Source organism: Euleptes europaea, chromosome 3 (assembly GCF_029931775.1).
Source record: "Euleptes europaea isolate rEulEur1 chromosome 3, rEulEur1.hap1, whole genome shotgun sequence".
NCBI lineage: Eukaryota > Metazoa > Chordata > Lepidosauria > Squamata > Sphaerodactylidae > Euleptes > Euleptes europaea.
In genome coordinates, this window is record NC_079314.1 from 11,651,991 (window position 1) to 11,668,964 (window position 16,974).

General features: G+C 45.9%; 1 protein-coding gene across 1 annotated transcript; it reads left to right on the top strand.

The window, feature by feature from the left end:
- Positions 1 to 6,468: 6,468 nt before the first annotated feature.
- Positions 6,469 to 16,633, top strand: LOC130474651 (phospholipase A2 inhibitor and Ly6/PLAUR domain-containing protein-like). The gene is made up of 6 exons (XM_056846343.1): positions 6,469 to 6,526; positions 8,473 to 8,586; positions 9,786 to 9,938; positions 11,274 to 11,402; positions 12,730 to 12,860; positions 16,370 to 16,633. Exons 1-6 carry the CDS (start codon positions 6,469 to 6,471, stop codon positions 16,631 to 16,633), a joined length of 849 nt encoding a protein of 282 aa, XP_056702321.1.
- Positions 16,634 to 16,974: the final 341 nt, after the last annotated feature.

Genomic DNA, 16,974 nt, shown 5'->3' on the forward strand with positions numbered 1-16,974 from the left:
TAGTCGATTCCGGTTATGCCCATACTTTAATCAATGAAGACATGTTTGAGGCCTTGAAAGTGAAGTCGGTGCGTCTACCCCAACCTGTCCAGTTTGCCCAAATGGATGGTAGTGACTTCTGGGGGGGCAGTGGACCATCACACCGGCAGAGTAGCCATGGGCATGGGCCATCTCTGGGAACAGTTGCACTTCACAATAGCACGGGCATTAGATATGCGGTGGTATTGGGAGTGAATTGGCTGCATGGGCATAGTCCCACCATTAACTGGGCAGCCAAAACCATCGAGTTCCCCCAGCCACAGTGCAACCGTCATCGTAAAGAGGAAGCAGTGAAAACACCTGCCATGACGGCGCAACCTAACAGTGCCTCCAACGCCCCCCAACTACCTCCTGAGTATGTGGACTTTGCTGTTGTCTTTGATGTACTGCCTCCCCACTGCAGAACGGACTGCGCTATTGAGGTGGTGGGAGAAGGCAAATTACCTAAGAGTAAAATTTATCCAATGAGCCACAAAGAGAAAGCTGTGCTCAGGGACTTCTGAGACACAAACCTGGCTCGAGGATTCATTCGACCCTCCACTGCACCTAATTGTGCCCCTGCCTTTTTCGTACGAAAGAAAAGGGGTGATTTGCACCTGTACATAGACTTTCGCAGACTCAATGCAGTCACCCAAACTAACGCCTATCCCACCCACCTGATCTCTGATTTATTGAGCCAGCTAAGGGGGGGGGCGCATTTTCACCAAACTAGATCTGGTTGAAGCGTATTATCGGGTGCTAATCCGGGAGGGAGATGAACCGCTGACTGCCTTTTCCAGCTGTTTTGGGATGTTTGAGTGCCTAGTGATGCCTTTTGGGTTAAAAGGAGCCCCGGGGGTCTTCATGCAACTGATTAATGAAATTTTTCATGACCTGTTGTTCAAAGGAATGGTAGTTTACTTAGATGACATTCTCATATACTCCCAGTCGTATGAAGAGCATGTTGCCATGGTTAAAGAGTTGCTACGGCGCCTCAGAGATAACCAACTCTATGCTAAAGTATCTAAGTGCGAATTCCACCAGGACCAATTGACTTTCCTAGGGTACATAATCTCGTACCAAGGGCTAGCAATAGATCCTGACAAGGTGTGGGCAGTAGTTTGCAAATTTCTACAGAGGATTCCTCAACAATTTTGCCCAAGTTGCGTTGCCCATCACCGACCTCCTAAAGACCAAGGGGAAGGGGAATGCGGCATCTCAGCCGGGTGTGCAGGTGGAATGGACACCGGAGTGTCAAAAAGCTTTTGAGCCTTTTGGGGGTTCTTGCAAGAAGGGTTCCCTCAAGCTACCCTGAAAGTTTGGGAAGTCTACCTCCAAAAAAGCCTCCCGGAGCCGTGGAAAGCCGCAAATGTGCATACACCCCCCCCCATGGGGATCTCTCTCACACACAAACAGACGCTCTCGCTTTCTCTGCTTGGGCTATGCAGCAGCTGGGCTCATGCACTCTACCGTGACTGATTGGCCAGAAGAAGACCCAGCTTGGCCACCGACTGGCCGCGGGAGAATGCTGCTAGTTGCTTACTAACTGATGGTTATGCTGCTGATTCGGAGCCCCCAAATTTGCTGAATTTATTCGGTGATTGCCCCGAACTCGCAGAATTCGGCTCTTCGTTTTACAGCCTTTTTTGAATTCAGTTCCATCTGAACTGAAAACCCCCAAATCGGGGGAAATTCGGCTGTTTTTTCGGTTCGGATGAACCGAATCGACAGCCCTACTTCTAGGCCTACTTTCTTCCATAGAAAGGTGATTTATTGGAAAATATACAGTGAGTTACAGAAACCGACTTGGAAATTGGCAAGGATACTAATGGGGGAAAGACTAAGGATACAGGAAAAATAAAGGTGCAAGGGAAACTTTTGGATGACTACTGGTTGCTACAGCAACCCATAAGATAGCCCTTGTTCCCAGGAAAAAGCGAGACAAAATAAAACCAGAGTTGAACACCAGTTCGACCTTGAACACCACCAGGCTTAACTGCTGAGTACCAGGCCGGGGCCTGACAGGCATCTTGTACAAAGCCTCCTCTTATTTAGATGATATAATTATTTAGACAATATAATTAGTGTGTGCCCTACAGCCGCATACTTTGTACTCTGTATTTTGTATACACTTTTGGTGTGGCTTACCTGCCAACTCCAGGTAGTAGCTTGAGAGCTCCTGCTATTACAACTGATCTCCAGGCGACAGAGATCCATTCACCTGGGCAAAATGGCCGCTTTGGGAGGTGGACTCTATGGCATTATACCCTATTGAAGTCTCTCCCCTCCTCAAACCCTGCCCTCCTCAGGCTTCACCCCCAAGATCTCCAGGTATTTTCCTACCCGGAACTGACAACCCTATTTATCTACTGTATTTTTGCTTATCTATGTGTCTATGTTTATATCTTTGGTGTTGTAATAAATTATATAATCAGTATGTGCTCTACAGCCATGTACTTTGTACTCTGTATTTTGTATACATTGATTCAGTTTAAGGCAATTTCATGTGTTCACCTTCTCCAAACTAAATGGGAGTCCGGCAGCACCTTAAAGACTCCTTACGTTTATTCCTGCATTTTTGTGAGTCAGAGCTCACTTCAACAGATGGATGGTGTGTCAAGCTGCTGAAAATCACATTTAGAAATGCTGTTCCAATTTAATTTCTCAGTCACAATTCAAGATATACCTTTAAAGTACAGCAGCTTTGCAAAATTTAGGAGCCAGCAAGCAAAATGCAGCTCTCCAGCCATGCCTAGCTGCTGTCACACTCTGAATGCTTTATGTTCATAGACTTCTACCTCCCAGAGTGGAACTAGAGGTCTCCTGGAATTACAACTATTCTCCAGCTTACAGAGGTCAGCCACCTGAAGAAAACAGCTGCTTTGGAGGGTGGACTCTATGGCATTATACCCTGGTGAGGTCTCTCCCCTCCACAAAGCCTTCCCTCCTCAGTTTCCACTTCCAAATCTCCAAAAACCTACTAGCCTGGAGTTTTATTTACTTATTTGTTTATTTGTTTGTTTATTTACGTCATTTATAGTCCGCCTTTCTTACTTGGATTACACAGAGTGAGTCAATACAATCAACAAGATGGGACAACCAGAAAGCAATAAAAAAGGGTAGGGCTGTAGAGCCAACCACAAACATCAAAACAGAACTGAAGCAAGGCATAAGTGTTAACATGACACATTAAATTAGGGGTTATGAGGGCGGGATATGACATAAATGTCACTTTGTCGGGCCAGACCATGTGTACTATAAAATTTAATGCCCGGTACTAAAGGTACAAACTTTATAGAAGACACAGGCAAAGCCAATTAATGATATTATTTTTACTTTATTTTTTATTTAAAATACAAACATGCTTAACACAATAACACTCATACAGTATTTACTGTATGATGATACTGACAGCACTATGTCACTTCTGGGTAAAACCTGGAAATGACATAGGGTGTAGGTGTGTAACCTTCTTATCAAAAATAGTAATCTTCTATCTATCCCCAATTTAAGGAGCTTATCCCAAAGCAGTTCTCTAGAAATAGAGTCGAAGGCTCCTTTTAGATCTAGGAAGGCCGCCAATAGTTTAAATCCCTTTCCACAACTATATTTGTTAACCAAATGCGATAGGATGATGCAGTGGTCCAATTCCCCCAGCAAAAACCCGCCTGTTCAGGACCCAAAATTTCCTGCTCTGACAGCCACAGTGTAAGTTTGCTTAATAAATGTCCAGCTTAATAATAATAAATGTTTATTAATTAACTTATAAATAATTAATAAATGTTTGCTTAATAAATGTCCATTAAGTTTGCTTAATAAATGGAGAGCAGACTAATGGGCCTGTAGTTACTAGGAAGTGAATGATGACCCTTTTTAAAGATTGGAACAAGAATAGCGTTTGTCCCTGACTCAGGGACTCAGGAGTGTGGCCAGTCTTATCAACTGCTGTAAACAAATCAGCTAGCAAGGAAGCCCACCAGTCCGTGTTCGATTTGATAATTTCTGCAATAATTTCATCTGGACCTGGAGCTTTCCTTGCTTTTAATTGGCCAATAAGACACTTGACTTCCTCTGGCGATACCGGGGGCCACTCTGGTGCATCATCTAAACTAATTTCGGGGCACTCTACCATATTCACCCTATCTTCGTAAAAAACCTTCAGAAAATATTATTCAGGCCCCTACACAAAGATTCCCTCTGCCTCCTTCTGCACACATTTAGTGAAGGGGGAGAGGGAAGAGGGAGAGATGGAATTTATCAATACTTAATGGAACGGAAGAATGCCCAGGAATGTCCGCAAACACTCACTCTAACCCTTCACTTCACTGGCAAACACAGCAAGTGCTCTCTTTCAAGTCAAGCAGGCATCATTATGGGTTGGTTCCTTGTCCTTGCAAAAGAGTCATTTGAGTAATCTGGTCCCAGGGAGTTTAATTTGTATTCCCATACTATTCAACCACAAGAAAACTGTTCAGTGATGACAGTCCTTGTGCTTCTCTGTTTCTCAGATCGCCGTCTAGTGGCCGAAAGAGAGAACAGTTCTCTTTCCAAAGTGGAACAGCCACACTTTATTGGTAGAGAACTTTCTCGGAGAAGGATGTCGGCTGTAGCTAGCATCTGTACACTCAGATAAAGACAAAACCCAGTTGGGTTGCCTAACATTTCTGGTATGGTCTTTGGACTCTATAACACAACCTCATGAGCGTTTTTGTAAGGGCCAGGCAGACAGCTGAACTGTTTATGGAACGCTGTTGTTTGCACCATTAGGAATAGGATTGCTGGATCCTTCTTTGCCACCGGTGGGAGGTTTTTGGGGTAGAGGCAGAGGATGGCGGGGTTTGAAGCAGCCCTGGAATGGAGGATTGGTTACTGGCAATCGATCTAGGTTTCAAGAATGCAGGGTTCTGCTAGAGCACCTTGGTTAGCTTTTATGTAGGGGTGTGCACCATTCCTCCCCCCCCCTCCGGGTATTTTTCAGGTTTGGGTTTAATAGACCCCAGAAATTTTGTAAAAATCCTAAAAAGCCAAATCCTTATATTGGCTTTATTCAGATAATCTAATTTTTTTGGTTCTACTATACCCAAACCTGGAAAATTCCAGCTGTATCCAAGGTCCATGAGGGTCTCAGAGGCAGGAGCAGTAGAAGGGTTGATTTTTATATACCGACTTTCTCTACCACTTAAGGAAGAATCAAACTGGCTTACAATCACCTTCCCTTCCCCTCCCCACAACAGACACCCTGTGAGGTAGGTGGGGCTGAGAAAGCCCAAGGTCACCCAGCTGGCTTCGTGTGTAGGAGTGGGGAAACAAAATCCAGTTCACCAGATTAGCCTCCGCTGCTCATGTGGAGGAGTGGGGAATCAAACCCGGTTCTCCAGATCAGAGTCCACTGCTCCAAACCACCGCTCCTAACCACTACACCATGCTGGCTCTCAGCTGAACCTGGGCTGAGTATTTTTTGGTTCTTTTTCCAGTTCAGCTTTGCCAAATGCACACCCCTACTTTTAAGTATCTCGGCCTTAACCATTTTGCCCTGTTTCCCAAACCAAGTGCATTTGTAGCAACAAAGTGTTCCAAAATGGAACTCAAATCCTTTTTGTGTTATCCTGCTGCAACTGTGGAACTGTAGCCTAGATCAGAAAAATTCTGAGCACACACCAACATCTGACCATACACAGACCATTCCAGTAAATTCTGAGCACACACCGAACATCTGGGAATGCTCAGGCTCAAAAGCGACACAGGCACTCAAAATGTAGCTGATTTTAAATGACGTGGATCCTGCCAGTGTTGAGTCTGTCTGCATCATGGATAATCCAAGGAAGGGAGCAAATTGTGAGCACGCACCAGCTCTAGCCACGCTGAACACCATTCAAACTACTCAAAAGGAGGACCCCACTAAACTGTGAGTAATTGATCAGTGCAATTGCATCAAGTGCTTGCATTGGGAGGAAATGAAGGTTGCACGCAGGGCAAGTTTGATTTTCAACCGTCTCCTTCGTGAAAATGGAATCCTCTCAACTCTCATCCCACGGGTGATCCCGACAATAGCTACTATGATCATGGGCAGTTGCTTAAAGACAGATTGAATAAACTCTCATTTAAAGAAAGCGTTCATTAACTAGTTAAAACTTCTGAATGTTCTTCTCGGCCTGCACATTTATGGCACTAACAATACCCAGGTATTAAAATAAACACTCATCTGTTTGGATCTCAAGAGGATCATCAAGGATCATGGGGGTTATCATCAAGGGTCATGAGGAAATCACCAGTAATCACACTGGTATTCTTTTCATTGCTTTGGAATGAGACCAAGAAATTTGATAGCTCAGCCCAAAGGAGAAGGCAGGCTATAGCCCTACCGTCCCTATAAATCTCCCCTGGCTGAAAAGCTTGGGAGATCAGAGAATCCAGGTGGTCTTGGCTGCTTCACAAACTCTGGACAGCACCATGACGACTCCCCGGGTCCTCTTCCTCTTTGCTGTTCTGTTTGCCATTGCTAGAACAGGTAAGCTATAGGGTGGCACAACAAATTTTAAATAGTTTCCATTTCATTTTTGTTTCCAATGTTCCATCGGTGTTTGCAATGATTTAGGTCGTTTATGCATGGGTACTTTCACTTGTTCCTTGGAGTTATGCATGAGTTTTCTCTCCATTAGAGATGACCTCGCTGCCAGCCCTCACAAATCCTGGACCTTCCCATTCTACTTCCCGTTCCTCTTTTAACCTGATTCTTCCCTCTCCCCTGAGCTCAGCCCGGGTGAAATCCCCATGCATAAAGCAAAGTGTGGGGCATGCAAGCTTGGTTTCTCTCACAGTCAATTAAAAAGCAGCGTGTCCAGAGGCAGGGATTCAAATACTTCCTGCTTCTTCAGAACTATTTCTGAGTTTGGATTTCTCACCCCCTTCTTTTCAGATTGCTTCTTTTTTGTTTTGTTCTTAAAATGCTTTTTTATGCGGCAATTGGGTTTGGGGGGGAGGGAGGGAACTTTTCTCTCACTACAGCCAGTTACGAAGGAGCATTTCATGAGATGGGGATTCAAATCCTTCCTGATTTGAGCTTGGAGACTGTTGGTGCGTAGACTCCCAGCAGGAAAGTGTGGGTCCAGCGAATAATGAACCGCAGGTAAAACTCCCATTCATAAATGACCTTAGAAGAAGAAGAGTTGGTTTTTATAACCAGCTTTTCTCTAAGGAGTATTAAAGCAGCTTACAATCACCTCCTCTTCCCCTTCCCACAACAGACACCTTGTGAGGTAGGTGGGGCTGAGAGAGTTTGGAGAGAACTGTGATTAGCCCAAGGTCACCCAGCAGGCTTCTTGTGGAGGAGAGGGGAATCGAACCTGGTTCTCCAGATTAGAGTTCATCGCTCTTAACCACTTCTCCAGATTAGAGTTCATCGCTCTTAATCCACTACATTTCTGAATTGTAACTTTGATGTCTTCCGCTTCCGTGCCATTGGGATGGGATTTCCAGAGACTGTGTTCCTCACCCAGAGGTTCATGTCTGTCAGAAACGAGATAGAGAAGATCCTTAAAATTAGGGAAGAACCATTAAATTCTCTCTATGAGGTAAAATTGTACACACTCCACTGCCTCAACTAAGTTTTGAGAAGATTGCCCTCATGTACGTATGCCTGTCAAGTCACAACCAACTTATGGCAGCCCCAGCAAGGGGCTTTCAAATTAAGTGAGAAGCAGAGGTGGTTTGCCATTGCCTTCCTCTGCAGAGTCTTCCTTGGTGGTCTCCTCTCTCATCCAAGTATCATCCCTGCTTGGCTTCCAAGATTTGACTGGATCAGGCTATACCACACCATTTCATATTCCTGGATTGCCCTTAGAAATATCAAAACTTTGTTTGACAGCTGAAGATTTTTTTTTTAAGGAACTTAAAAGCCAGCGTGGTGTAGTGGTTAACAGCGGTGGTTTGGAGTGGTGGACTCTAATCTGGAGAACCGGGTTGGTTTCCCCACTCCTCCACATAAAAAAACCAGCTGGGTGACTTTGGGCTAGTCACAGTTCTCTTAGCCTCACCTACCTCACAAGGTGTCTGTTGGGGGAAGGGGAAGGAAAGGTAATTGTAAGCCAGTTTGATTCTTCCTTAAGTGGTAGAGAAAGTCGGCATATAAAAACCAACTCTTCTTCTTCTTTTGGGAAGGAAGATTAAAGACCTCAAAGGAAATAAGCCAGAATGGTCCTATCTTATTGATCTCCCCCCCCCCCCCGGAGTTCTCCCTGACTCACGATCCAGTTGTGTGCCCTAGGCTAAATAAAATCAAGACAGGAACATGAGAGGAGAGAGTTTGGAGGAGAAACAATTTGGAGCTTTGTCTTATTCCTCTAACCCCTGCTTTATCATTTGCCAAATTCTGGAATACCTTGTACGATTTGTTATGCCAATAAAGGTTTTTGAATTGAATTGAATTGAGAACCCCCTTTCTCTCTGATCCTCCAGGGACTCCTATTCAGTGCGAGGTGTCTCACCGAATCAGAATACGGAGCAACCTTCTCCAGACCTGTGCCCCCGAGTTTGATGCCTGCGGATCGTTGGTGATTGAAGCAACGCGGTGTAAGTAAGCCAACCCATGAATTCGGCAGGTGGTTTGAGTTGCGGTCCAGCACCGGCATAGAAATTGGCTCTTGCCCCTGTAATATTATTGATAAGTATTCTGACAAGGGTGGAAAGGGTTAAACCCCTGCCATAGTCCTAATTGGAGACCCTCACCACAAATACCTCCGAGGAAAATTAAAGACATAGAAAGATACAATCATCAGGAATCTCTCACTCCTGAACTGGTCTAGCCCCGTTGTCTTTCTCTCTGTCTATATTACTGATTGCAGCACGCACTATAGAGAAGAAGCTGCCTGCCTGGCATCTAGGGGCATCTAGGGGCACAGTTAAATTGCAGAACTCCCTGCCCCAGGATGTGGTGATGGCTGCCAACTTGGAAGGCTTTAAGAGGGGAGTGAACATGTTCATGGGGGAGAGAGCTATCCATGGCTACTAGTCAAAATAAATAATAGTCATGATGCATACCTATTCTCTCCAGGATCAGAGGAGCATGCCTATTATATTAGGTGCTGTGGCACACAGGCAGGACAATGCTGCTGCAGTCATCTTGTTTGTGGCTTCCTAGAGGCACCTGGTTGGCCACTGTGTGAACAGACTGCTGGACTTGATGGGCCTTGGTCTGATCCAGCATGGTTCTTCTTATGTTCTTTTTTATTTTATTTTAAAATTTAAGGATACAGAAAGAAGAAAAGGGGAGGGGAAGCAAAATATAACAAATTATGTCTTCCAAGCCTCTTCTTATGCTCTTATCTTCTTAAGACAAGCAAAGTGGCCTTTGACTACTTGGCTCATCCTGCAAGCGAGTGGGGGCATGTGTAGCATATCTCTCTATTCTCCACACCCCTTAGTCTGCAGTGCTGCCTTCTGGTCACAAGGCTGCAAACAATTAGTACAATCCTTTTTGGTGGCAACATCTATGTAAATGCTGGTTGGAAAATGTCCCTTTCAGTTACACAGCTGCAGAGTCTATTTAGTCTCTTCCCTCTGTGAACTCCAAGCCACCCAACTAAATACCAGAATAATAAGTAGACCTCAACATTCCTAAACATTAGAAGTTCTTGGTCTCCCCTCCCCAATCTGGATTTGTTACAGTAACGATATAATGAAAGAATAGGGGTTTTTTTGTGCAGGTTTTAATTTGTTAATGTTTGAACACACAAACCTACAATGAATCCCCCTTTCACCCTAATGTATAGCTGGAAAGACAGTAAGAACCGTTAAAAAGTGGTGCGCAAAGAGGGAAGAATGTGTTCCTGGTCCGATATTTATGCATCTTCAGAATGGACTAAGGGAGACTGGAAAGACTGTCTGCTGTTACCACGATGGCTGCAACTCTGTGATTCCCTCAGGTGTGTATCATGTGTGTGTACAATTCTTCCTTATATTGAGTAGAGCAGTGATTTCTATCGCCTGCTACAATCTACCCCACCAAGATTGTACCCAGTTCTACGGCCAAAGATCCCTTTTAGCTGGAGATGCAAGGATTTGAACCCAAAGTCTTCTATATACTATGCATATTATATCTGTCGCCAAGCAGTGAGCCCTCCCCTAGACCCATTATTCCTCATTTTTAGCAGCCTTCCTTTGCCTTTACTCGTTCATTTGATGGCTAGCATGGTTGAAATTCTTCCAGCATCTATGGGAGTACCTCATCCAAGATCAGAAATCTGTGATTTCCAGGCTTTTCTGCAAGAAGCACTGGGACCTTCTAAATGACACAAAGCCATTTTGTAGGCATTTGATGTCATCATTATCATTAGGGTGAACTAAAAGAGGGAGATATTTCTAACTGAAAAGAGAATCCCTGCCAATTAGGGTTTTTTTACCCCACACCTGGATGAAGCAAGAATCATTTCATGCCTTTTGGAAGATAGGCTGGTTAACAGCTACAAGTCATGACAGCAGCTAAATGGGACCTCTACCTTCAGAGTAGGGTTGCCAGCTCTGGGTTGGGGAATATCTGGAGATTTTGGAGGTGGAGCCTAAGGAGGGCAGGGTTTGGAGAGGGGAGGGACTTCAATGCCATAGAGTACAATTGCCAAAGCGGCCATTTTCTCCAGGAGAACTGATCTCTTGTCGCCTGGAGATCAGTTGTAATAGCGGGAGATCTCTAGCCACCACCTGGAGGATGGAAACCCTAAGGGAAGAAGGGGTAAGAAGGAGGGAAGAAAAAGGAGAGACACTCATCTTCCCAGTGACCATTATCTGAGAGGCAGTGTTGTGTAATAGTTAAAGTGCCAGACTAGGATCTGACACTAGGATCTGGGAGACCGGGGTTCAAATCCCCACTGTGCCATGGTGGTTGACTTTGGTCCAGCCACTGTCTCACCCTAACCTGTGTCAGTGAGATCAGTTGTAATAGCGGGAGATTTCCAGCCACTACCTGGAGGTACTGCAGAGGCAATCTAAACCTGGATACCTGGATGGCGGGGACAAGCAGTTACAAAGATGGCCTCCAGAGAAAAAAGAGCAGGGTTATTTTTAGGCATGAAAAGCACTGTAATACATTTCTGAGACATTCCGAACCCCACAGGTTCCTTCCAACATAACTAGTCACCAGACTGATAATCTAATTTGAAACCAATTTCAGTGTGAAACATAGATGTGGCATTTGTTTTACGCTCCTTACTTGATGACCTGATCTGTGAAGTCGTCAAAACTGGTTCTTGCCTGTTTGCTTCCAGTACCACCTATGATAGAAACCCTAAATGGACTCTGGTGCCCTTCTTGTATCGTTAACCGTCCTGACCCATGCCGGCAAGAGGTCATCCTTTGCAAAGGAGAGGCAAACATGTGTTTTCTCAGAATGACAGGTAATTCCGATTCATCTGTCGATGGTGACATTTCTGACCACCTCTCCTGGTGTGCCCCCCAGAGGACATTATATGCCTCAAATTGAAATCCGTCGGTGGTCCCCAGCCCAAAGACTGCCTGGATGTCCTCGACCAGGGCCAGGGCTTTCTTCCCTGGCCCTAGGGTTGCCAGCTCCGGGTTGGGAAATAACTGGAGATTTTTGGGGGTGGAGCCTGAGGAGGGCAGAGCTTGGGAGATCCTCATACTGTGGCGGCAACTGCTGCCAAAGGAACATCCACATGGCCATCAAATCTCCAATTGCCAATCAGAAGCCTTGTTGGGCAAAAGCCCCACCTGGCTTTTTCCCACTTGGCAGACACCAGGAAAAGTGTTGGCAGGTGACATGGCACCCTCAGGGATACCAAAGGCTCTATGCAATACCATAGAGTCTGTCCTGTGAAGTTGCCGTTTTCTCCAGGGGAACTGATCTTTGTAGTCTTGAAATCAGTTGTAATTCTGGCAGAATTGCAGGCTCCACCTGGAGGGTGACAACCATAAAACACATTCGTCAGGCACTGTTTTGGTGCTTATGAGGTTAGGGAGATGGGAGCGCTGTAGGTAGGGTGGGGCCGATGAAGAAACCGGGTGGATAAAGCAAGTGTGGCCAAGGAGGCAGTGGGAAAAACAGAAACTTCACAAACAATGGCAGTGGTGGAAAGTGCCGTCAAGTCACAGCTGACTTATGGAGACCCAGTAGGGATTTCAAGGCGAGAGACGTTCAGAAATAGTTTGCCATTGCCTGCCTCCACCTGGGCTGAGAGAGATCTGAGAGAACGGTGACTGGCCCAAGGTCACCCTGCAGGCTCCATGTGGAGGAGCGGGGAATTGAACCCAGTTCTCCATTTTAGAGTCTGCCACGCTTAACCACTACACCACGTTGGCTCTCTCAAAAACAACAGGTGGTAGAAATATACTGTAGACTGCATTGTTTCCCTAACATGGGAAGTGTCTTTCTTTTGCTGTTTTAAGTTTGCCAGCTCAATGCCCGACGGGGCTTCCCTGATAGGGTTGCCAGGTCCTCCCTGGCCACTGGTGGGGGATGGGTGGTAGAGTTGCCAGATCAGGTTGGGAAATTTTTAGAGATTTGGGGATGGATCCTGGGGAGGACAGGGATCTCAGTAGGGCACAATGCCTTAGAGTCCACCCTCCAAAGCATCCATTTTCTCCAGGGGAACTGATCTCTGTAGTCTGGAGATGATTGTAATTCTGGGGGATCCGCACGTCCCATTTGGAGGCTGGTTTCCCTTTTCCCCGCCCTCCTAACAAACTACGTACTTCCTTGTGTAGGTTCCATGGTCCACATTGGCTGCGCCTCCAAAGCTTTCTGTGCTAACTCTGTACAAATCGGCACCACAATTACAGACAACAAAGGGGTGACTATAGCCCCTCAATGGATAGACTGCATACCGGCGATTCCGGTAAAATCTAACATCGGAGTCTGACACGCCATTCCTGAAAAACACAAGAAGCCAGAATGATTTGTAAAGCTTTTAGTTGCTGCTTGGTTGGGTGACTCAGGGCATTTGGCCAAGCCAAATGCCACTGAAATCTTCTCTAATTAACCTCTCGAAATGGTCATGTTGATTTGTACCGTTGAATGGAGACCACCAACAAGATATTGAAGGGGTCAACTTTCATGATGATCATTTTGCCCCCATTATGCATGCTTGCTTTGCTTTCTTCTTGCGCATTTGTGGTTAATTTTGAAAACTCTTCTCTCTGATCACAGCTCTTTCACTTTCGTACAATTAATTTTATGCAAATAAATATATTATGAAAAAGCAGATGAGATAATCCTTGGAGGCTTTTGTTGTATGGGTTACCTTTGTTTCACTTCCCAAGGATACACATAAGATGAGCTGACAGATGCTCCTTCAGCAGGCAGCAATCACGCCCCACCTCAGCTTGCCAACCTCCAGGTTGGGCCTGGAGATCTCTCGGAATTACAACTGATCTTCAGATTATAGAGATCAGTTCCCATGGAGTAAACTGCTGCTTTGAACAGTGGCTATATGGCATTATACTCCACTGAAGTTCCTCACCTCCCCAAACCCCACCCTCTTCAGAGCCCACCGAAATCTCTAGGAATTTCCCAAGCCAGTTGGCAACCCAATGCAATTTTTGCACCTTCCCAAGACTGCATATACAAGTATAGTTGTTGCTAAGGCTTAACTAGCACCTGGTTTTTCCTTTGGTTAAGAGAAAACAAGCATATAGACTGATATACAGTGTCTCCCTCCTCATATGTCATTTTGTAGATACAAATGTACCATTCCAAAAGGGTCACTGATACTTGAAAGAGGGGAGGAAAACCCTTTTGGAAATCTGACCATAAACATTTACTCGCACACATGCACATACATTATAGCAATTAAATCTTTCCTCATAGGAACCTCTAAAATATCATAGCTATTGGTAGAGTTCGCTGCTGAATAGAGTTAGCAGTTAAGAATAAGGGGGCATTTTAGTGTTCTGTTTATTTGCAGCAAAGTCTTGTTGCAAAATCTTTGCAGCCAACTCCCCAAATCTCAGTAGATGGCAGTCTTGCTGGCTCCTACCAAAAACGACACTGAACTTGACCCTTTCTAAATGGTCCAGGCAAAGAATTGTTGCTTTGGCAGAGCTGAGCAACAGATCTGTCAGCTGCAGCCTGAAGTCATCCAGAGACCTTCGAAGCTGGTGGGGTGAGACAGACTGAGGCCCACTTTTCATGGAAGATTTTGATGCTCTCTTGCCGCGGAGCAAAAAAAAAAAAGCGATTTAAATTTATTTTTCATGGGCGCGATTTAAATTAATGTTTTCATATCCCTGTCAATCCAAAAGTAGTTTTGGTTTTTCATGGGAACAAAGCAAGCAGTATTCTACAACGGTTTGGTCTGTCCCCTTCTGAAAAGCTCATGGTTTATGCCTGCCCCCAACTCTGCCCCAACTCCGCCCAGTGGATTACCTAGTGCAGTTCACCTCTTTGGACACAGCCCCAGCCAAAAAAAGCACCAGTCCCTCTGGTTTCCTTATATAATTTTTCTATTTACCATGCTCCCCGTTCCCCTCCTCGTACTTGGCCACACTTTCCCAGACTTTGACAGACGGTCATCATTGTCCCCCCTCCCCCCGTAGAGCTCTGGCCATCCATTGCCAGGAACTTCCATCCAGATAGAAAAGGGAGACCCAGAGCAGACTGGCTGCCCCTCTTCAGAAGGGTGACAGGAGTTTTGGCTTGGATTTGCCGCTCTCAGGATGCCCCCCCAACACACACACACACATAGGATCGCACCGGCTGGAGGGAGACCCAGAGCAGACTGGCTGCCCCTCTTATGAAGGGTGATGGAAGTTTTGGCTTGGATTTGCCGCTCTCAGGATGCCCCCCCCAACACACACACACAGGATCGCACCGACAGGAGGGAGACCCAGAGCAGACTGGCTGCCCCTCTTCAGAAGGATGACGGGAGTTTTGGCTTGGATTTGCAGGAGGGAGATTTGTCCTGCCTTGGAGGGAGGCTGTCCCCCAGGCTTGAAACTCTCCCAGCCAATCGCCGTTCACAGGGGAGGAGAAATTAGCTGACATGGGCGGGGACAAATGGTCCGAACCCAGGAACGTTTTTCATGGAGCGGAAAAAAAAAACACGCGTAGCAACCACAAAGAACGGACCAACACAGGTTTGAGATGACGTGGAGTTGACATGGTTTTTCTGCTAAAACTCGAAGCGTTCATGAATAATCAAAAAATTGCCACAGGCCAAAACAAAGGCGAAACCATGCCAAACCTCAGTGAAAAAATGACCACAGAGACAGAGAGAGGATATACCCTTGGGGTATATATCAGATGGGGGGTTGCATATCCGGAAGCATCTGAGTCCCCGCCCCTTGAAAATGCTGTTTTATAATTGGCTGTAGTGCTTACTGTGATAAAAATATCACCCTCCCCCCACCTAGGTGAGGGCCATTTCACAACCCATTTCACAAAATGGAGTGCTGTAGAATCACCAGCCAAAATCCATAAGCATCTGAGTCCCCGCCCCTTGAAAACGAAGCTCTATTCTGTGAACATTTTCGGAAACTGACTTGAAAAGACGCCTTCTTCCATCAGACCAACAAGGGGGGGAGGGAAGGTGGCGGGTGCCCAGAGAAGGAGGAGGCCACATGGCTTCCCGGGCATTGCAGAGGGGATGGCTGAAGGATGGCTGGAGGAGGAGTTGAAGAACAGGGGTATATCGGGTATGGGAAGATCGACCCACGACTTGACTATGCACCTTCCGGTAACCAAAATAAGCTCGGAACAAAACGTAATAGCATGATAAAACAGGGATTGGAAAACCCAGGGAAGTCATGGAATGGAAGCGAGCTGAACCCGCAGGGGGGAGAACATCATGCATATCCCCAACAGAGAACTGAGATAATCGCAGGAGAATCATGAGACAAAGTAACCATGCATAAAAGGCCAAATTGTGCAAAACATAATTACTCAAGAGGACATTCTTCTAGTGGGAGTAAAGCTACAGTGTAATGGATCCACTCAGGAAGTGACTTTTATTACAGATAAAGTTTTCCTGACACTGATGATTTTGTTGCCTTAAACTGAAATGGTTAGATTCAAATGCTGCTACTGTATCTTTTAATCCACTTACTGATTGACTGATCCAATCATTTTTGTCATCTGCTTACTGACTGACTGAGAAGTTGTCATACTTGTAATCCACTTTGAGTCCCAATGGGAAAGACAGAGACAGACAACAACAACAACAACAATAAGGATTAATTCATAGGCTGTTGTGGGTGTTGTGCATGCAAGCTTTGGAAGTTTTTTGGTTCTTGTAGGTTATCCGGGCTGTGTGACCATGGTCTTGGTATTTTCTTTCCAGGGAAACCAATCTCCATATTTTGGAATTCTAAGAGGATGTCATGGGTCAAACTTCTGGGGCTTCCTCAGATGATGAAGACCGTGAAGCTGAAGGCTATACAAGATGGGACCAGTAGCAGGCTGAGCAGCCACAGGCAGAGCAGCCTCAGGCAGATGGGTCCTCCCCATGTCAATAGCCACCCAGTGCAGGGGACTCACCTGTGTCAGAGGTCCAGCAACTGGCATTGCCACAAGAGAGCCCCCTGGAACTGCTGGAGCAGAAGTGCAGGAGACTCAGGGTACAGCTACAAGAGCAAAGAAGTAGTGCTAGACTGCAAGCCCAGCGAGGCGTGATAGGATTAGTGAGCTTTACCAGGCATGGAATGCTGAGATGGGATAGCAAGCAGCAGCTGGTTTCTCCCAGATCTACTTAAGCCATCAAGTAGCCATTGGCTGTTGTGCAAGCAACTCGTCACCAACTTCCCTGTGTATTGGCGTTGCCACCCTGCTATACTTTGGATAACTGGTGTCCAGACTTCTTGGACTGACTCTGACTCATGCCATGAACTGCTCTTGTCTGCATTGGTATCTTGGACTCTGCCTGAACTGTGAATGAATGACCTTGGACTGCTTCCCAGACAATGCTTTGAGCCTCCAGCCTCGCTCTCTGCCTGTAGCACAACAGAGGACAATCC

What these genes read in the sequence shown, in the direction of transcription:
- LOC130474651 (XM_056846343.1), top strand. Translation starts at nt 6,469, where the DNA reads ATGACGACTCCCCGGGTCCTCTTCCTCTTTGCTGTTCTGTTTGCCATT. An exon ending in CAACTCTGTGATTCCCTCAG is followed by an intron (nt 9,939 to 11,273) that starts GTGTGTATCATG and finishes GTTTGCTTCCAG; the next exon opens with TACCACCTATGATAGAAACC. An exon ending in GTGTTTTCTCAGAATGACAG is followed by an intron (nt 11,403 to 12,729) that starts GTAATTCCGATT and finishes TTCCTTGTGTAG; the next exon opens with GTTCCATGGTCCACATTGGC.